The 22690-nt window shown below is 37.5% G+C and overlaps 1 protein-coding gene across 9 annotated transcripts in view; it reads right to left on the bottom strand.

Moving 5' to 3' along the window:
- FHIT (fragile histidine triad diadenosine triphosphatase) overlaps positions 1-22690 on the bottom strand; it is a 532732-nt gene that overhangs the window by 371349 nt on the left and 138693 nt on the right. For all 9 annotated transcript variants that reach the window (XM_086846072.1, XM_086846078.1, XM_023935215.2 and 6 more), the window contains one exon: positions 18836-18957. In XM_086846072.1, the coding sequence (XP_086702198.1) occupies positions 18836-18935 (100 nt within the window). In that variant the 5' untranslated portion in view covers positions 18936-18957. The remainder of the gene's footprint in view (positions 1-18835; positions 18958-22690) is intronic.

The raw sequence follows: 22690 nt of genomic DNA, 5'->3' as shown, positions 1-22690 counted from the left end.
TTTAACACCCTGTAAATAGTTACTGGAAATCACCTGGCCTTCTGTCAGCACATTCAAGCACATTGACATTGTACAGGCACTTAAGAGAAAATATCCTTCCACATAAATTCCCAAGCTACCAACTTCAGCTGGGCTTTATGACTTGTACATCATAAACAAAAAGTAAATTAGAGCATTAGGATTACGATTTAGGTTCAATCTACAAATCAAGAAGCACTCCAAATTACTGTCAGCATATCTACAGAGGGGGAAAAAAGTGGGTGAAAAAGGGACGCTTCCTCTGAGGCTGAATAGAGCTTAATAGAAATTGCAAAATTCAACAGGGAAGTAAAATAAAAGCCAATTGTACTAAATTCCATGCTAAAATCTATTATTTGTGGTTAATCTGTAGGAGCAGCTCACAAAGGCAGGAGTTTGAATATCTTTGGATAGAGTGTGTTTACCGAGGCAGCTATAGAAATTAAGAGGGTGGCCAGTCTTAGTCACCTACAATGGCCAATCACATATTTTTAAAGCTTCAAAGCATAGAAATGCTTGTGCTAGGAAGGGAGTAGGGACACCTACCCCTACTAAACTACCAACACCTAACATAACCCCAAGGCAAGGCTCAGTCCTGTCTCCACGCTAAAATGACATTAATGTGTGTTTCTGCAGCACATCATGCAACCACCACAGAGCTTCCATGATCACTCAGTGTTTGCTCCACCTTTTTCCATACCATGCTGCAGCCACTGATATGTCCCTAGACCATCTCTTAGTAATAGAAGCCAAGCTGTATACAAAATACTCATATAAGCATCATATAATACTACCATCAGCACCTAAACTCTAAGGAAATTCCAGGAATCCTGAGAAAAGTTTGTGTTCTGAGCAGTCAGTTAAATAATTTGCAACTTCATCCTGTTTTCACTGTGAACAGCAGCTGCTCCTTCAGCTCCTTCTCAAGCACTTCTCACTGGAGAGAACAGTGTGGTTGGTATCTGCAGGTCAGGGCCAAAACCTAACCTTTGGCACGACTCACACTCAGCAGAAAGCACATCATAAAACACTGTCACAGTTTTTGTCCCAACAGGAAAAATGCACTGTCACAGCTCATTCATGCCTCAGGTGTAAGATCTTAATTATCCAAAACCAAAAGAGGTTACTCAGTATTTATTTCCATAGGCCATAATTCAACAAACTGCAGAAGAGTGTGCTCAGCTTTGGGCACCTGAGTGGCTGTTCCAAGTGTTGGGTACTTCCTGACCCAGGCCATCAACTTCTTGAGCATCTAAGTGATGGAAAAACACCTTGTTGTGATTTCAGTTTAAATTCTCTCAGAACAAAGGTCTGGGTTCCAAATGTAGGCCTCTGAGAATAGAGGGTGAAATTGCAGTTCTCCCGTCTGTCATTTTCCTTTCTGCTGATCAAAAATGTCAGCCAGAAAATAGTGGTTATTGATACATTTTTATGCTGAAACTCCTGTAATCTAAAATGGCTTTAATTTTTAGCCAAAGTAAAAGCAGAAGTTAAAACATTACCTCTAGTAGTTACTCTTAGACACTTAATACATGACATGACCTACAGAAAGTACTTTTCTGATATTACTGACATTTGTTTAACCTATAACATTAATTCTTTGTAGCTCAATAAATCTGAGTATCTTCCCCCTGTATCATCAAAAGACTGATACTGACAAAGAAAGTCAATCTGCAGCCCCCACAAAAATAATAGCTTCCTATTAGATTTGCCATTTCACCTGAATAATTCCTGATAATCATGAATAATGATGTTATTTGACATTCTAATGATATCATGCTGTGCAACTTCAATCCATCAGTCACTGTCAGGAAGGTCAAATATTTGTATTCCATTACATTATGCAGAGTTCATTAAACAGTTAAATGACATTATACACCTTAATTATACTTCCAAATGAAACTAGCACATATCATTTAGATTTTAGAGTCTGTGTGATGCATCTCCATTTAAAAGAGGGATCATGATTTTGAATATTCGATCCTGACAAAGAAATACATTGAAACTTCAAACAGTAGTTCTTCAGCTCTAGCAAATCCTGATGTGAAGATAAGTTCACTTGATACACCTAAAAACACCACGTTCTTCACACACCAAGTTCATCATCTTATCTGCTGTTACTGTGCTTTACTTAGTGATCCTACCAAGGGCTCAGAGACAGAAGTGTCCAGGAAACTGATTGCTGACTAAAGCTGTCTGGGTCCAAAATGAGAAGGTAGCATTTATGCAAGGAAAAAAGAAGAGGAAAATTGTTGTCAGTAATATTTTCCTCTTTTTGAAAGCAATTATTTAAAGTTTATCTCAACACAACTCAAAATCTGCTGCAGTGGATCAAAACCAGCATAAGAAAAATGAAAGCATATTCAGCTGTGGAGTTAAGAGTTCTCTTTTATTGATACCTAACATTCCAAAAGACTCATTCAGCCCAGGTCATCAGTGTAAATACTTACTACCAAACTACTACAGGAAGTAATATAAAAGACTTGCTTTGCATGAATACAACTATTTTTTTTTTCCTCCCATCAAAACAATTGTGAAGAAAAACAGTAAGAGGTTCTTAGACAGCCATTAAGCAGCTCTCAGTAGCTATGTACTGATTTAAGTGCACTCTTTAAGAAATCATAGTCCTTGTGACTTTACTAAGAATCCCCTTTCCACCACAATCTTCTAAATGAGACACAGACACAACAGGCAGAGAAATGGAAAGATTAATATAAGGAAAAATGTGTTTAAAATCTACACAAAGTACAAGAAGGGACAAGACCTTTTTTTGATTATTGTAGTTTACCAGATTACAAAGGGCTTATTAAAATCCAACTTTCTGCTTAGCTATAAATTGGCTACTTCTGAAATGAGTCTCTAATATTAAAAGACCAAACCAGCCTTTTTATCGGATTGTCTTTAATTTGTTACAGTATTTTATGTATAGGAAAAGAAGAAAATTCATTCATTTACAGCAGTTATCTTCTTCAGTTCTTCATCTAGCTTGAACAACTGATGGGCAATGTTCTTTTAAGTAATCAAAATCAACTCAGTCATGTATGAAACTGGAGAAGTCCAGCAAAATTTCAAGAATCCTGTTGAACATGACCTGAATAAATTATAGGGTTTTCTTGTCCATATTAGTCCAGCCTCATTCACAGAGAAATGTATGTCTGTTGGCATCCCTAATTTACAGAAAAACAGCTGTATAAGCCAATACAGCTTTGGAGAATAAATTGAGACATTTAACTGAGTAAATACTGTCATCATATACAACTAGCTGATCTAAAGAGTTCAAGTTTAATTCTCTTTCTTTGCTTTCTGAAGAAGTGAGGGAAAAATACTGTTTTCCTTCACATTACCTATTCACTGTTCTAAATCTCTGATAGCTGCCAAAAGGTGTTGGAGGGAACTGGGAATAAAGAGTCCACCAGTTTCTGAGTTTATCCTTAATGTTTCTCAAGTTTCAGTAAAATTATTTTCCAGTAAGAAGATATTTTTCCACGAATTGGAAACTACTTCTAAATGTCTTTCATGTGTGGTATTTTTATAGTCCGAAGTGATCTGAGCTACACTGTCATCTGCAGAGTCAAACCTAATTAATTACTCCTCTCCTTCCTTTTGTCAGTGCCAAATGCATCATCACATCCTTATTACCAAATACTGCACAGTGCTGGTGGCCAGCCCTGGGATTCGGTGTCTAACAGAGCAGATTTAAAGCCCTAAAGAAAGCAGCAGCCTGTGGCACATCCTTAGCATTCGGTGTGCCCAGCACTCCAAGGAGGAGGACAGAAAGATGATGACTGCCTTTCTTATTTTCATATGGAACAGATATTTTAAACTTAGTTTTCAACAGAATCTGCAGAGAAACTTTTAGAGTTAAATCAAGGTTCAACAATATAAACCAAAAAATATTTTAGGGCTAATATTTTTACATCAAAAGGCACAAAACAACTAATATCGTAAGATGAATCATGCAGCTGAAATCAATCTTAAACCTTGTTGCTAATTGGGCAAATTGAATTGCTTTCAGTATATGCAACACACTTATGCTTCCCTTTCCTTAACAACAAACAATCCAGCAGCCACTACAGGTAATGATATTTAATTACTCAGTGGGAATGGCACTTTCACGAGGTTTATCACTCTGTTGTATATAATATGTGTTTATATTAAAACTAATTTTGGAAGTTTTCAGTGTCATTACTATCCTGAACAAAACAAGGCTGTCACGGAATATAATTAGGACATCACAAAGGACCTTCTTAAACAGATATTCAGAATTCTGTGGCTCTGACAGCAGAGTACAGCAGCTCAACTGACAACCAACAAATATTAGATTCAGGATTTGGAATAACATTTGTTTAGATGAGTCTGCTGGCTTTCACTGCACTGCAATACAAGGAACAAGGACAATGGGACAAGGAACTAACAGGGAACCCCCTGCAACAGTGGGACAGTCAAAGGTTCACCGCCTCTCGTGAGAAACACAGAACACATTTTATACCTCCACGCTGTTTCTCTTACTTTTCTGCTCAGCATTTGTAGGGGCATTTTTAGTTCTTAAATAAAGCACTAATAAGTACATATTTTTGATGGTCACATGTTCCCAAATACATGAATTCCAACTGGGAAATATTCTCGGATTCCTTATGTTTCAGAGTATCTTACTCTTAAAGCTATCTTCTACCCCTTTCAGGTAGAAATGAACAATTTTGGTCAGTCTTGTGACTACTGACCAACTGGTACAGGGTTAAGAACAACAAGTAGGCACATCTTGCTAAAAAGGACAAATATTGATATTTTTAGACTTAATGAAATTGCCCCTGCCCACAAGTGGAAACAATTATCACAGGAGACCCACAGCATGATCTCAGCAATGGCTTAGAAAAATCCAAGCCACCAAATAGATATATATGGCAGAAAAAGCCTTAAATATCATTTTAAACCAAAATACAAATTAAAAACTAGAATCAAATTAGATAAATCATTATTTTTCTCTCTTCAAACCTGCAGGGCTAAAGAGGATTTCATAAATTACTGTTTTTTCTCTTCAAACCCGAAGGGATAAGGAACACAGGTGGTGTTTGACAGGTGAGAACACTGTCATCTCCTCACAAAATCACCAACTCAGGAAATAGGCTTTAGAAGTAAGAATGTATCCTTATGTCATGCAGTAAACGGGCACAGCAAACACTGGAGATCTACAACAGTTGACAATTTCTCTTGCAAAGATTAAAAAGTTTAAAAAGGGAAGGAGAAGTAATGAGATGGAAGATAGTTATTGCTGCTGAATCCTCTGACAGATCAGATGACAATCTTGATTCAGCTTTCATTATTTAAAAAGACAAATAGAGCATCTCTCTGTGCCTTTTCAATCGTGACAAAACACAGGTATCAAATCACATTATTTCCTTTACTCTGATCTCTTGTAGGCAATATAAAATGATCCCCTATGGACAACACTTTAGCTGAGGTACAAAGTCACATTCATTCAGGTACCATGAACATGATGGTTAAAGATCAAAGGGGATCTGAGAAAAGACTTAAAGTTTGATTGCACATCATTCCCTTTACCCCTGCTCTCTCATCACACCCCTGTGTAGAATAAATAGAAGAATATCTCAAATGCAGTAGATTTTTGAAATACACAGGTACAGCAGCCATCCAAACATTGCATTGCATTTCTACTGCTTAGTTAAAATAGCAAATTCTTTACCCTTTCATTTAGTACTGCCAGATTCTTTGTATCTGGTTCATATTAAAATTCTCATTATTATGTATGTTGCTATTTCAATTAGGAAGATCAAACTCCATTTAATTTCCAAATAGATCCCGCATACAATTCTCTCAATTCTTACCTATGGCAGGTACATAAAATCACCTGTTTGATTTGCACACAGAAACAGCCCTGGTTTTAGCAGTCAGTTTTGCAGACTGTCTGCTACACTGCAAGCACTGGAACAGCTACAAATGAACAGATAAATCCATGGGCTTCTAAACCACCAAGGTGTGTTAAAAACCAGTCCTCAAGAAGAATAAAGAATCTACACCACACATCAGGGTTCCAGTAAAACAAGCAATGCTGCTGTGAATGCCAGATAAGAATACCAGATTTTTCTTATTTAAGGATGAATAAATCCTGACCTGGACTCTCGCTGGAGGTTTGGATTAAGATTATCATTCACATACACTGAAAAAAACCCTCATCTTGACATTTTGTGCTTCTACAGTTTAAAAATGGGCTAAACAAACTTAAGTTTTGTATATAAAGATGTAATAAATGTTACAAACACCACTGTGTCCTTCCTTTTAATATCAAACTTTCATGAAAGAAGGATGTTTCTCCATATTAAAAAAAATATATTCAATACCACAGATATTTATAATTAAGTCATAATTGGTACTAGATGCATTTAATTTTGTTTTATTAAGGAACATGAGAGAAAAGGGAAAAACTTGAATTGTTTTCTGAGCTAAAATAACCTCAGCAAAATATTATGTTAAGTCAGCAGGGCTCCATTAGCATCACTGATAAAAATAGAATTGTACAACTCCGCAATATTTTTGTGATGAACTTTCTCCAGGTCAAATTCAGATTATTTTTGAAAGACAAGCAAGTATAACTTATTTTATTAATATTGATAGGGTGATAGTAAGGAAACATTAATTGAGCAGAAATGTCATTAGTATCCTTCCACATGACTGAATACTAATTAAGTGGCTTTCTTTTTTTTATCCTGAAAGTCTTCTCACTGCCTAAGAAGGGTGGGAATTCCATGTTTTGCATGCACTCAAAATGACTGCAGAAAAAAACAACACAGCCAAAAAAACTTTCTTGCAATACTCTGCTAGTTCCTCTGCTTCTCAGCATAAACAGCCATGTCCTCAAGTCTCTCACTAAATTTTTTTTAAGGAGACTTATTTGAAAAATACATTTATCCTATTTCAAAGTGTTTACAGAGTTTTCACTCCCAACATAATTTCTCTCCACCACAACAGAGATATGCAAATTGAATTTAAAAGTTTGCCTTCATTTTGTCTTTAATTTGCACTACCTGGAGCTAAAGTAATTGGCAGGGGGAAGAACATGCAATTTCATTTTGCAAATGTGCCAAGAGTTTCTACAGAACACTGAGACAGGAGGCAATTGGCTCTAAAAAGAAAGCATTAGATTGTTTGCAGCACTGCTGGTGGTCCTTGCACCAAACACTCAACAGGTAGGTAAAGCTTGGCAGAGGTGCCCTCCCATGTCCCCATGATCAGGCAGTTAAAAACCCAAAACAACAGACTTTTTTTCAGAAGCAGTTCAAATTAATTTAATTTTGCCCTGCAATGAATACAATTCACAGAAGTGTTAAAATGTCTATACATACAATGACTTATATATGAGCAAAGCAGAATTTTAACAAATTCTAAGTTAGCAATTAATAGATGTTAGAAACAGAGTAACTTTATGTTCCCTTTCAAGCTCCTATCAGGAATAGGAGGTTAAACGGCCAATAAAACTGCTTTATTTGTAATTCTCCATTCCTATTTTCAAAGTTAAATGATACCCCTCTTCAAAAATATGACACACCTCTCCTCTGAGAGCTTATCCAATTATCTTGAGCTCACTTCCTAATGCACCTTTTTCCCTTCCTTTTTATATCAATCTTTCTTTTAAAGAAGATGAAATTCCATTTTGAAGGCTTGAGATTGTCAAAAAAAGCCAGCTCATTGTTGTCCCACTAAGAGTCCACATCAGTCAGTGCAGGAGAACAAGAAACTATTTTGAATTCCTCCACGTCAACCCAGACTCTATCATTATCATTCCTCCATACAGATAATAGTTTCTTATTAAAGACAAGTTCAATCTTGATTTCAAACTACCAGATAATAACAAATACTCCTCATCTCTACCAATTTCTTTAATTCAGAGTTTACTCTAAATATTAAAATATAATCACTGCTTATAGTTCAGGAATCTCCAGATTCATACTTACAGCCATAGCTCTTATTAATGCCATTGTTAATCTAAGACTTTTGTTCCTGGAAATTTTATTCCCATATATACAAACCTGTTTCCCCTTTCTCTACTTCTCCCTTCTTCCTCTTGCTCCCCAAATCATACATGATTTTGAGCTCAGTAGTGTCACCAAAAATGTAATGTTTTCACAATTGGGGTCTAGGATTTTTCTAAGCCAGGAATGCTATTTACTGAGCCATGTACTCACTATAATTTTTCTCACCTTTATCTTTGGTGTTTGAAGGTAGTAAAGTGACTTAAATCCCAAATTAGTTAGGCTTTATCCAACTAAAATATCATTAACAAAACTGAGCCTAAGAAAGTGTTCCTGCAATGTGTGCTCACAATGCCTCAACTTCAGCATCTGAATTCTGGCAATGCTCATTTCTATGGCATATTTTAAATATCTAATCTGTATCATATATTCTTTTCCTATAACCAGGCAAATTTTACCTGGGAGTGATAGAAAAATAAATACTGGTTAATATAAATAAAAAGACACATTTTTAAAATATGTTTAAATAGTTTACATTTTATATCAGAGCAAAATGTTGTATTCTGATACACAAAATTCATCAGACAAGGCTGCATAACAAGCAGACTTTTCAAATTTACGTATTTAAACTCATACTCATTGCACACAATTTCTAATTTTATGAAGCAAACATCAACAAGTCACCTCAATACATTCCCAATTACTAACAGGACAAGATCATTGAATCCTGAACTAAAAGTAACTGCTCCTAGGCAGCCTCTGTAGAGAGATCATTCATCTGAATGCAGTACCATGTTACACCAGAGTATCCAAAGAAGAATATTCAACTTTTATTGTACAACAAGAACATTTGCTCAAGAGAGATCACTGAGAGATGCTGAGGTTTTCATGTTTTGATTAGAAGCAGTAGAAGTCAGCAGCTTACAAGGAACAGCATCAAGTAAAATACATTAGCAAATGAATAGCAGACTATGCACACTTGTGCAGCCTTAGAAACCCAGATATGGTATGAGTGATAAAGTGAAATACATCTGTATCCATGAATTATGCACTCCACTTCCTACTGTAGCCTCATTTTACAACAAAGCCTCCATTGTCTGCTGTGTTGGTATCTAACTTCACACAGGACAAGTTACTGAAACATAATTTACCCAATTACCTGCTCAGAGAAGGTGCTTGACCCTCTGCTGAAGCTCTGCAAAGCAATTACGGGCCCTTCTGGAATCACTGTACTTGATAGTCTCACTTATCACTTCAAAGCACAGAGGAAAACATTCCCTGAACAAAAGAAGGAGCACAGGTGAGCACCTTTGGGCACACAGAAGGTGGGAGATGCTGCATGTTCTCCCCTCTGGAGCAGGCAGAAGGGGAAAGCACAGCACTGGGTACGAGTTACCTGCACTGAGCGGTGGAGAGGAGGAAAACAGGGATGGAAGGACTTCATCCTACCCAAAACCAATAGCAGCCCAACAGCCCTGAGGCCTTGCATCTCAAAACTCAAGCTATTTTACACAGGTATACAGAAGTCTAGTACTGTGTTAGAGCAAAGCAATTGTGCTCAAGGTTTTCGTTTTTCCTTAAGTTGCATCTGAAAAATTCTGTATTGATGACCAGGCCTCTCTCCAGATCTTTGCATCTGCACTCATCAAGAGAATACAGCAAATTGGCTTTACCCTCAAAGGACTGACCTCCACACCAGGCAGTCTGAAAATCAAGCATTATAGATCACTCTTTATATTCTGGAAAAGGCACTAGGATGGCACATCACAGTGGCCCATTCCTTCATTCCTGCATGTTTAGGGAGCGTTCCTGCTTATTTCTCATGTGCATGGCATGCCCTTTACTTCCCTCTTCGCTGCTGAAGGTTGTCCTGGTTTGTGCTGGGCTGGAGTTAATCTCCACAGGAGCTGCTACGGGGCAGTTTGGGATTTGTGCTGGAAACAGCACTGACAACTCAGGGATGTTTTCACTGCTGCTTTGCTGCTCCTCACCCCACCTCGTGGGGGTGGCACAGGGAGCTGGGAGGGGACACAGCTGGGACAGCTGATCCCAAGGCAGGTCCCAGACCATGTCATGTCACAACCAGCACATAGAGCTAAGGGAAGGAGAAGGAAAATGAAGAAGGTATGGGAAGGAAAAGGAAACAAAGGAGTGTTTCAAAAAGGGGTGTGATGGGACCTTGCTCTCCTGGGGGATGGCTGAACAGCTGCCTGCCCATGGGAAGCAGGGAATGAATTCCTTGGTTTGTTTTGCTCATGTGAGCAGCTTGTGTTTTACCTGTCTTTATACCAAACACTGAGTTTTTTATTTTTATCCTTCCAGTTCTCTTCCTGCTGCAGGAGAACAAGAATTGGTTATGTGGACATTAGTTGTTGACCAGGGTTAAACTACGATAGAGGGCCTCTAAATATAAGGAGTACAAAATGGTTCCTTGTGAAATTATGAAATATCTTCTTTAGATTATAATTATGGTACATCAAGGAATATTAATGTATGTTTCAACAGAAAAATACCATATATTAGGCTCTTCATAGAAAGGAGAAGAGATGAGAGATTAATACTGGATCACTGGATCTCCTCTTAGGAGTTGCAATAGGAAGTTCATGCCAGATGCCTCCCAAAAAACGTGTTCCTGAAGAAAACACATAGTTGTATTACATTGAATAGCACAAAATATCCCAATATGTTGGAAACAAAAAGCAATAAATGAAATTTCCAATTGACTTTCCAGCAAATCTATTCTCATTACAAATGGAGATTTTGCATGTATTGCATTACTTATGGTAATTGTGTGACATCTATTATGAATAACCATGTATTCCAATCATCTCTTTTAATTATATTCTGCTGTAAGAGCAAGTCATGCAATAGCTTTCCCAGACTTGGTTAACTGTGTGTGTGCTGCATATCACTTTTTAATGGCTACATTGAGGACAAAAGGTGCACAAACTGTAACAGGAATGGCTTGTAACTGTCACCTCCTTCATTAGCCAGAAACTACTTAAATGAGTGAAAAAACCTGAACTTAAATCCAGTTATATACTGAGGAAAAAAAACTGTACTCCTTTCTTTTCTAAAGCTCATGGTAATTGGTACCTGAATGTGGCTATGGTTATGTGTTTGTGGTTATCTGCTACTGATGCAGATACAGAAATTTTCTATGGTGTCAAAAGTGCAACAGCAGCAAACACCTCCTTCGTATTTGTTATCTACCATCCATTTGTTTCTTTGGGTTTTACTGATACGATAAAAAGGATAAAATTACAGGTTTGTTCAATAAGCATACCAATCACAAATTTGCTCTCCATTGGACTGGAAAGTAACTGCTGGACTAAAGGTATTCATTATTTACAGAATCACAGAACTGTTAAGGTGGGGAAAGACCTGCAATCTCATTAAGTCCAGCCCTTTATTCAGCACTCCCAAGGCCACCACTAACCCATGTACCCAAGTGCCACATCTACACATTGCTTAAATCCCCCCAGGGATGGTGACTCCCCCACTGCACTTGGCAGCCTCTTCCAGGGCTGGACAACCCTTTTGACACACTTTTCCTGGTGTCCAATCCAGCCCCTCTCAGAACAACTTCAGGCTACTCTGTCCTATTGCTTGTTCCTTGGGAGAAGACACTGATCTCCACCTCTCTACAACCTCCCTTTGGGTAGCTGTAAGAGAGTGGTAAGATACACAGGACTTCACAGTTTTTTAAACAATAATGCCCATTTGTGTTAAACCTCAAAGGAAACACTCATTTAACATTTTGTGAGTCTTGCCTCAGTTTCCCTGACACTTTTCATACAAAAATTTGCTATTAATTTCATATCCTTCCACATTGCTTTGCTCTTCTGCTTTTTAAGCTTGATTTCTTCCAGCTCCTTAGATTGAGGCTTTTCTCACTAAACATTTGGCCAAGTTTCTTGCAATGCTAAAATAAATCCTTTTACCAGGTATTTCTGTCACCTCAATGACAGAAACCTCAAGTAGATTCACTTTAGTTACTTTGAAACTACAGTTGTAACATGCTTTGAAAATTGATAATGAGGGTAAACATGACAAAATGGGAGCCCTTCTGCACATCCCTGGAGCTCCTAAGGACAAGAAGTTCCACTTTTAGAAGACACATATTACTGACACACCTTTAGAATTGTACAGCAAGTGCCTCTGAAATACACAAAGCAGTAGAGAGGTTCATGCATAAAGTTGTTTAAGCGATTTCTAAGTTCCAATCAATGATGATGACAAATAGGTGAATAAAAGCCATTAGACAAAAATGGAATTGGAATTTTTTAGCTGAATTTTAGTATTTGTTAGCAACATAGCCAAGAAATTCAGTTGCATAGATCCAACCTATTATGACACTTCTTACAAGCCCAGAGTTCTCATCACTCTCTGCACAGTCAGGGTTGAAGGGTTCCACACAGGACTAGTAAGAGACTGCTTGGCCCTGCACAGCCCTGGTAAGATGCAACAAGCTCCAACCAGGAGCTACTGCCTCTCCCTTATGTGGCCTTACACAGCTTTTCCAAACTTTTCCAACACCTCTTCTGATGTAGGTTGTGCTACAGTCTGAGAAATTTTTACCACTAGTCTGCTGAATATATGTAAATAAATAGTTTAACTGGCAATTTACTCCATTTGCAAGCAGGCAAGAAATACTTCTGATCACACTACTTTCATTCTTTTTTCCTTTCTATTTACAGCACTGGCATAAAGGGCTTAGAATGGGATTTTCATCAATACCAGTATATTAATGCAACTATAACAATGCAAACAGAATTGTATATGCTTATGGTGAAGGACATCCTCTTTCAACAGTCAGCACCTTCCAAGCAAGACAAGATTTGAAGGGACAGAAAGCATTTCTATCAGACCAAAGGAGACAGCTGAACTCCATCCTCACAAATAAGTCATACAGACAAGCTTTTGTGCACAGGGCCCTGGATCTGTTATCTTCAGAAGCAGCATTTCTTGCTTCTTAATGCGAGTCAAACACCATCCTTTTGTTTGTAGACTGCAAACAAAATGACTCCAGCCCTGAGATAATTAACTGGGCTCTCTATCACCAGCAGGTTCAAGTGGTTTGCATACACAGAGTGGATCAGTCATTTGTTGGGCTGTTTGAGGAGAGCCCTTTTCCCAGAAGGGAACTTGAGAATACAGCAAAGCTGCTCTGTTGGCTTGGTGCTGCCAAAGGCACAGACCCAGTCCTTGCTCTCTGTACAACATTTTGCTTAAAGTCATTTATTTTATGCTTAATTTTTCTGAAAGTTATTCAGCATAGGAAATGTTTTTCTTTCTCATTTGTGCAAGTAAACATTATAAGGCATTGATAAATCCTACTTGAGAGATCAGTAAGAAAGAGACATGGAACAGGTTTATTTGGGACCTGAGGTAAAAAAAAATCAGGAGTATTCACTGATACTCAAAAGCTTCAGAGACTTACAATACATAAAGTCTGAATTTCCTCTGCATTCCAGATGAAGAGATACATTCTATACTTCCCTCCATTTTCAAAGATGCATCATTTATCTCAGCTCTTCCCACTCAGGAGGTCTTTGTGCACCAGCAAAGGAACTGCATCCTCTTCCTAATGTCCTCCTCTTCTAGAGTTATCACACATTTTGAAAAATTAATGGAAGTAGTCCAGGCCTCATTGTACCAAACAACCTTTTGTGTCTCCATTGTGATTCCCTTGCATTTCCAGCCTCATATTTAAATTACAAAGTCTTTATCAAACTCCTTTATTTTTAGCTTTTTGCTAAAGAGCTAAAGGGAGCATGACTGCTCCTTAACATTGTGCTAAACAAACTAATAATGATAGTAATGTATAGGAAGCTTCTGTAATGAGCACTAAAGAAAAGAGTACTTTCCCACCAGATTAGATATGTCTAACAAGTTGTTGCAAACATGCAGTGTACATTGTTGCAATATGCAGATATAAACATATATTCTGCAATGTAACTGAATTTCATTTTCTTAATCTTAGTTTTATGGTAAATATTAACACTTACTTAGGCTGAAACCCATAAAACTCATACTTATGGAGCATAAATATAGATATGATAAAGGTGTAATGTACAAATAAAATCATAGCAACAGTTCTGTAAGTTTATGAAGAATTAAAATTTCATGTACAAGATAAATACCATGGTTTTCAACCAAACTTGTGAGAGAATACTACTGTTCTTTCCAGTGTGCTGTCTTCAGTGGAAACTCTGTCAGGTCTGTAACTAAATGAAAAATTACTTTGAAATTATATTAAGTAACAATACTAATTCTAAAGGATTGGGTTTTTTTTAACTGCAAAACTTTTAAGGAAAGCATTAGGAAAATACTTGTGGCACTACAGCATACATCAGTCTCAAGCAATGCAGCCATTGTGACAGCAGATGACAGGGAGCTCCCAGCCAGACAAACTCTGCAGCAGAGAGATGCTTTTCTCACATTGCCTGACCCTGGATCCTGTCCCACCCCTGCAGCAGACCCAGAACAATTACACTGCAGCTCGGGGTGTTAGCAAGCCTTTGAAGGGAGCATCTGGCTCAGCTAATGTTTTCTCTGCTCATTAATAACAGGAACAAGCAGCAGTAACTCACGGAACAGCACACGGCCTCGGCAACAAATAATGACCATTAACTCCACGTAATGATGAAGGTGCCAGAATATATAATATGCTTTGAGGTTTTATACATGGTCTATTCCCTACAATCAGAATACTTTCTGGTGAGAAAACTTAGATATCTATGAAAAGAGCAATACAAAATAGTCCAGCAAAATTCAGTATATAACAGTTACACAGCCTTCTTTTTTTGTTTCCCTTTTGTTCGTCTTTTTAAATGGAAAAACCTTTTCATAATCAATCCCATATGAAAAGTTGTTGTAAAGTATTTATTCTAATTTATTACACACATACATGTGCCCTTAGTAAGGAAGCCAAAGTGTCCACCACAAATTTCCATAAAATTACTTGGTCCCAATAACCCTCAGCTTGCTGTTCCCAGCTGGAAAGACTGTTCCTTTTAATAACCAATTCAATAAACTGCTGAAAAATGCTTTGTATAATATAGTATTGCCATAGATCTGCTGTTTGTCTCTGTCGTTATATATTGCATTCAATCAATTTACAAATGTTGCTGTGTTCCTTTTGTGCAAGTTCTTCATATGGCATCCTGAACACAAATCTAAAGATCAATACCTTGTCTACTAAAAAAAAAAAAAATTGGACATAACTAATGAATAATTTTATTTATAATAAAAAGTCCTGGTCCCCAAATGGATTCTGCTAATGCTGAAATTCATTTTTCATATTTAACACAAGATGAAAACAAGTACCCTGCACAACACCATGGGAAAGGCAGCAATAAAAACCAGTTCATATTTATTGAAGATGTGAGTGAGACCACGTAAAGCTCTGGTGCAGGGCTAGGGAAACATCAATAAAATGGTAGGTCATTCACAAGGTATTTGCTACCATATTAAAGCAAAGGAAGTCCACGTGGAAGAGCAGATGGAATTTGTTTCAAACAGCACCACAGCTCTGCTCTATGGAACTATGGAAGCAGCAAGGCTCTGAAGAAGTAATTCAAGCAAGAAGCCAAGGAGAAGCTGAGCTCATGCTGTTTGCATGAGCTGATTCAGTTCATCTTGTGCCTTTTGTGTGACAGAAACAATGCATTTGCTGGCTACAGACACATCCCTGCACTGCTCCAGCTATTGAATAGCTGCCTCCTCCAAAACAACCACAGAGCTGTTCAAGGGAGCCACAAATGACTGCTTTTCACAATCACTCTCTGCAAAGCAGCAAGCTGACAGAACTGAGAGGAAACAAGGACTCTGGTGAAAAAGGGAATGGGTACCTGTATGAGGGTATCCCAGCAAGCCTCCAGAACACCCAGCTACCTCCTCCCCACTCCCAAGCTTACAGCCCAGATGTGCACTGAGTACAGTATTTGTGTTCCCACCCAGACTCTTGGCCCCACAACAGTGCCAGAAAGTCACTGCAACAGCACACCCCAAAACCCAATATCTCACTAATCAACACCATCCCCAATGCCACGTGCCTTCTGCTCTGATGTCAGACAAGGAGATGGCAAGAGCAGAGCAGGTACAGACCCCTTATTATTACAGCTGTTAAGTGCCAATGTATTCAGACAGCCCGTGGTCTGACACCTCTGAGCCTTTGCTAGGTGACACCAAAGGGACTGGATCTCCTGAGGGCAGCTGGATCTGATCCTGACCACCTGCAGCTCTCCTCTGTCCTGTTGTGCCAGAAGAGGTCAATGTTTCCTACTGCCACACACGTGTGCCCGTTGTAGCTTGCACACTATACATTCCAGTTTCATGCAGGATATCCCTTACTCAGTAATAAGAACCCAGCACCTTCCTATCCAAGGATCTGCAGCAATCACTCGAAGGGATCCCAATACAAACAGGTTCCTGAGTCAGTGCACCCATTGCACAGAAGTCTAATAAGAAAAATGAGGCAGCTCTGTCCAGGGACAGGAGAATTCTTTCCTTACCATAAATACTATATTTTCACTCTACCTATTTTTGGACTATTAGCACAATTTGTCTTTCAAATGTCAAGCTAAATTCACAGGATAGGCAGCTCAAAATAAACAATTCAAAACTTTGCAGTGTGTTAAGTGAACAAGCCTGCTTTGGCATTGTTCGAGTCACACTGAACTCCACAAGGCCATTGTGATAGACTTTTTCCCAGAGTATAATTTTTTTTTAAACTACTACTACAAATTCATAATTCCATTCCTATGTTCTGTTTCAAGATGGAATTTCAACCTTACTAGGTAATTAAAGCCACCACCTGGAGTGATCTGGCTTTCATACTGATTTCCTTTGTCTCTCTAATTCACATACATTAATATTTTATTTTCTACTGAAAAAAAAAATGTCACACATGTGCCAAAGACAAGGCAGATAAAATTATTGCAATAAAACAAAGAAAATACACTTGGTACTGCCAGGTCTCAAGATGAATGCTGCATTATACAGACACTTTAAAAGGCTTACTACTGCAAATTGCTCTATTTTACATACTGTATTCTAGCCTTTATATCAAGATCCCTCCTAATTTCTTCTTATTGTAATGAGAAAGGAAAAGGGTTGGGTTTCTATAACCTGAACATTTATTCAATGGAGAAACAAAGACTACATTATATATTACAACACAAGCTATTAAAACAATGTGACACTATAAAATACACTGCAATACTCATTATGGGATAACAAAGCTAAACCCTGAGCAAATAAATGTATCTGCCAAAAGTCAGCAATAATTATACAACAAGAGTTTATAATCTTTAATTATTTAAGAAGGAAAGAAGCTTGTTATAATTAAGTTTTATAGGCTCCTTAACTTGTCATTACTAGGTGAACACAAAACTTTAAAACAAGAATGCTTCATCTGAAATACTCTATTTTTAACAACAGATGCAATTTCTCACTTAACTGATTAATTTTAAAAAAGAGCCAATTATTGTTTTTAAAACCTCCACTCACAGAACAGATAACAGGTTATTTACTCTCTGATCCACACAATGCATACAAAAACTGCTCAGGCACCTATGGGCCATGCATCACAAGTGACCAATGTGACACTGTCTTTATATAGACTTGAAAATGGTTCTTGTTGTGACAAATCTGTAAATCATCTTGGATTTACATCAGGAGTTTCAGAAACTCAAAGATCAGAAAAACTGTTAATTTTATTCAGTAAAATACATTGGTGAGACAGTAACACTCTTAAAGTTTCTATGAAGTCTGTGCATCTTTGCCATGATCTGACTTCTGATACACACAAAAACCATTCAAAACAGGTGGAGAGAAAAGTTCAATATTGAACAATTATAATCTCCAGAAGCGATGGGAGGAAAGGAAGGTTCCATATTTCAGAAATAATATATTTTGGGGTTTAAAAAATATATACTAAAATTCACTTGATTCTAAATTATGAAAGAAACAAAATAAAACTACAAAACTAACAAGAAAACTTTCAATAAACTGCAGACAACTTCCTTTTTTTCCCAAACACAGCCATTCATTGCCTAACTGAGCTCCTACTAAAATTTTATCATGAATCTCTATGGAAAAAGTGATCTGTCTTGATTACTTCTGAAAAATTGCACTTTCAGCTACTGAAATCAGCACAAGCTACAGAACAGCAGAATTTTGACTAGAAAATAACACACTACACTACAAAATACGTTAAATAGGTGCACTGAGCATCTTGTGCAATCAAGTTACAATAGTTTCTAACTCAAGAATTTTACTTACACCATGAGGCTTCATATTTTCATCATGAAATGTGTGCACTATACAGATGGTTTATTTAATCCTTTCCCACCTAAATTAATCAAAGCAATCTGTCCCCCCCGAAAAAAAGTCTTCAAAGTCTTCATACAGGATTCTAGTGGCATTTGACAAATGGTGTACATTTAGCCAGGAAAAGTTGAAAATCCTCCATAAAGTTACCACATCTAAAAATAAGTGACATTATTAAAAGGGAAGCAGGATGTGTTATTTAGTGTAATATGGAATTTAAGCAGTACCACCTCTGATAGACTTTAAAATGCTTTTAGTAGCACCTGGTTGTTTATACATCTTCTGTGGTGAAAAGGTCAATAGAAATTCACCTCGAAGGTCACGGTTGCTAAGCAACTGTTTTCGGCAGTTCTGCAACACTGATCAAGCATCTTCTGATCAAGCATCACTGCCTGGTTTTTGGAATAAACCAGGAATATTATTCCATCCTACCTGGCCTTCCAAGCTCCCTGAGCGTGTCCTGCTTTTCCCAGGATCGGCTGTGGAAAGGATACGTCCTGGCACCACCGGCCTGCGGTTCACCAGGGCAAAGCACAGCTCCGTCCTCAGGAACACCACGGAGGGCTTGATGAGGTGCTGCCCAAATCTCAGCATGATCAGCCCCAGTCTTCAGGGTCTGAAAAAGAAAATAGTGAAGATAATTAAGGGACTGATTCTGCCTTTCCAAACAGGAATACAACAGTCAAACTGCCTGTGCAGCTTCGGATAGTGCCTCCAGGGCTCATTGGGCGTCTTGGAATGGTTGTTACATCTTCCCTAAAACGATCACATCTTTGAAGGAGTGGTAGAAAATACTTCTTTCCAAAGCAAAAAATTTATATATCATTTCTTAAACCTCACAGTCTTGGCAGGGCTACAAAATTCTAGAGAATGCAATTTCTCCTTCGCATTTTCATTTGTACTGCTTTGTAAACATGTTCTTCGAAGAGCACAAATAGGATTTCACATTCTTTCTGACACAATGCAAATCAGTGCACACAGCACTTATGAAATAAACCACATTTTCTTAATCTCTCCATTAAATACCTCAACTGAAGAAATACTGGCAAATTGAAGAAAGTTTATTTAGCCATTTTCCATCCCCACTTTCTAGCTTGAGCAACTGGAATGTGAACACAATCAATGCCACATTTTTTCTTAGTCAAAGAATTCCACTTTCATTCACTAAAATTTTCTCTCTTCGTGACAAGAATGAAAATCCCTCTTAAATAGCTACAGCACAGTCCCAACTGTGTCTATTTTAGCTCTTTAAGCCCTAGAGTATTTAAAGTATTTAATTCAATCAGAAATATCCAAGGTACTGCAGGGTAAAATATGAAGAAATGACAAATTTCATGTGACAATACTTCAGACACATCGGAAGCATTATATTCACATTACCCAGCTTGAACCAAGTGACTAATCAGGAAATTCAGTTTTATATATTGGCTGAGATGGGGAAATCTACTGCTACAGTCATGGAGGGTCTTTTTTGCAGTTCTTTTCTTGCAAAATTACTGCTTTCAGTACGACTTAAACTTGGTTCTTAATCTAAGAGATTTATTCTAATTTATCATCCCATTTGTACCTGCTCCTATAAAAAAAAAAAGTACACACAACAACCTCCTCTTAGTGCACACACTTTGAAAATGTCTTTGAGAAATACTTGTTCTTCTAAAAGAACTTCTGGCTTCGTAGAGGTCTGATCCCACAGAAGAACTTAAATTAAGGGCAGCAGATGCATCTAGTCAGGGTTTACATGAGAAAAACACATACAAATCTTAGTAAAAGATACAGTAACAAATCAGATTACTGCATTTCCATGTGATAAGCATTTTCTAAGCAGGCACCATGTCTTATTTTTGAAAATCACAGATGAAAGGAAATGCTTGAACAAACCATGGAGGAGTAGAGATTTTAACTATGCCTGTTTCAAAGATTTTAAAAGGTTCTACATTCCTTTCCACATAAAGTCAAAAGAAGATTAAGTGTCTGAGATGTGTCCCTTAGCATATATTAAACTTGAAAGTTGACAACATACAAAAATCAAGTCTCTTTAGCTACTAGAATTGCTTAGCAGGGAAAACACCTGCTATCTTGTGCTGATGCTTTAAAAAAATAACTATTAGGAACTTCAATCAATCTCCCTCATTTCTCTTAAGCAGTCCATCAGCAACCCCCCGTGGGGGTTTTTCATTCTGATTAAAACATGCAAGAATGTTTTTACACAATTCAATAAAGAGACATGGTTCTCTTTGCAATGAAGGAATGCTTCTGACAAAGGAGAGAAACACATTCCATAGCCAGGAATAACCACCAGGGATGAAATGATAAACTGTTGTCTCCAGAAGCTGGAAAATCAAGTGTACCACCTGCCCTTGCACCTGGCAATGCTAAGGACTGAAATCAAAGTACTACTGATAATTTCTTCTTCTCTCTTCCAGAACACTGATAAATAAAGGTACTGTCCAGAGGCACGGAACAGGCTTAAGCACAAAACCAAGGCTTCAAAATCACAGATGCCAAATGTGAAATATGATGATTTGAAATTTGACTTGAGGGATAGAACCTGAGATTTGGTAATCAGCTGGGAAAGTCCTCTGGCTGATTGCTGCCATAAGCAAAAAGAAACAAAGAGTAGCAAAATAAGCTTGGTGACATTAGGTTGCCTGCACTGGGTTTTTATCATGCATCTACCACATGATATTTACTAACTTCATTACCTATCTTGTTTTAAAAAGACCTAGAAAAATCAGTAAAGTAAAAGCACTAATCTCATACCTCTCTCTGCAATATTTTGAAGAATCACATTACAGCCCAAGTGGGTTGATCCAGAATTAGAACATTTAAAAATCTCATAGATAGAATTAAAGCATGTATTAAAACCTTTTCTATTTGTTTACTATGCAAAAATATATCTGAATCATGTATTTCTATCTCTTGATTCAGACAAAATAAATGTTTTTCAAACTAATGTGTCAGTTGTTCTGGTTGTGCTGTGTAATATTTCAGACTTCCCAGTGCTATTCTCTCCAATTCTGCAAAGGGATTGTGGGAGACTTTTCTTAAACAATTATTCATGATCTATTATATATTACTTCAGCTTCCTTCTGCCCTAGTGATCCTCTGTGTTTTTCTGCACAGTATAATCATCTGTGCTCAGAACCAACACAAATGCTAAAAAATGCATTAGGGAAATAAGTAATGGGTACAAGTGAAATACCCACAACTGTGCAGCAACACACTACAGCAAGGCTGGAATATTCCAGAGTGCTGCCAGGCAGAAAACTGCTACTGGCAGAGCAAGTTTTCAGTCATCTGAACTCTACCATTTATTGCTTGGTCCGTAAACCAGCAGGAATCAACAGAGCACAGGCGTGTGCACACAGGTCATGAGATGCAAACACTGTGTGCACAAGGATCCCCAGTTCCCAGACTGGAATGACCAAGCTAAGTCTGTTCCTCCAGGGATTTCCATTTTTCACATAAAGAGGAGGTCAGTGCCAGGCAAACTACAAACCATACATAATTGGCTAAAGATGTTTCCTCTTTAATGATGGTAGCCTTTCTAATCCCCAGTAATAAGGAGGACAATTACACAGTAATGCTAGAAAATGAAAAAAATCCATTTCTGATTAAATTTCAGCCCAGTTTAACACAGCTTCTCTTCTGACTATTCAGATGAAAAGTGTATTTACTCTTCTTCATATTGCAGATATACATCACATTGCCTATTTCATCTGCCTCATTTTCCTAATTAAATTCCCTTCAAGCTGTGTTACTGCATTTGTAGGTGGGAATACATATTAAAGGCTAACACAGCAAGTAGACTAATTTTACAGCCACAACAGACCTCAAATCCATATAACCCATACTAGGAAAAAAAAAAAAATAATAAGAGGGGAAAAAAAAATACAATGGAAATCTACATTACACCCTGAAAAACAAGTGTTAAAATTAAGAAAAATCTTGAAATGTTGTTAAATATTTTTATAATTTTGTAAAGTTTTAGTAGATGATGCCATGACGATTTTTTGCCTTTTATGTATGTACATACCTTTTATGTATTCTCAGTGTCCTTAGTATATATACTTGTAATTCCTTAAGTCTGATAACTTAGGATAGTCCTGGTATTCTGTTAGACCAGGAGACCAAACATCCTAAATGCCTCACAACTGGAGGCCTCAGAAAGCCCTAAGCTTTGAGAAACCAAGCTCCCCTCTAGAATACATCCTGTAAAATAAAATTGAGCCCATCTAGGAGGAAATACTTCAGGATAGGAAGATATCATGCTATTCATTCAAGCCTCTCATTGGGGCAACCTTGTCAGATATGCTGATTTGCAAGGTCTATAAAATTGCATATGGGAT

This window comes from Cyanistes caeruleus, chromosome 11, assembly GCF_971803275.1.
Source record: "Cyanistes caeruleus chromosome 11, bCyaCae1.hap1.1, whole genome shotgun sequence".
Taxonomy (NCBI): Eukaryota; Metazoa; Chordata; class Aves; order Passeriformes; family Paridae; genus Cyanistes; species Cyanistes caeruleus.
This window is presented reverse-complemented; position numbering and strand designations above follow the sequence as displayed.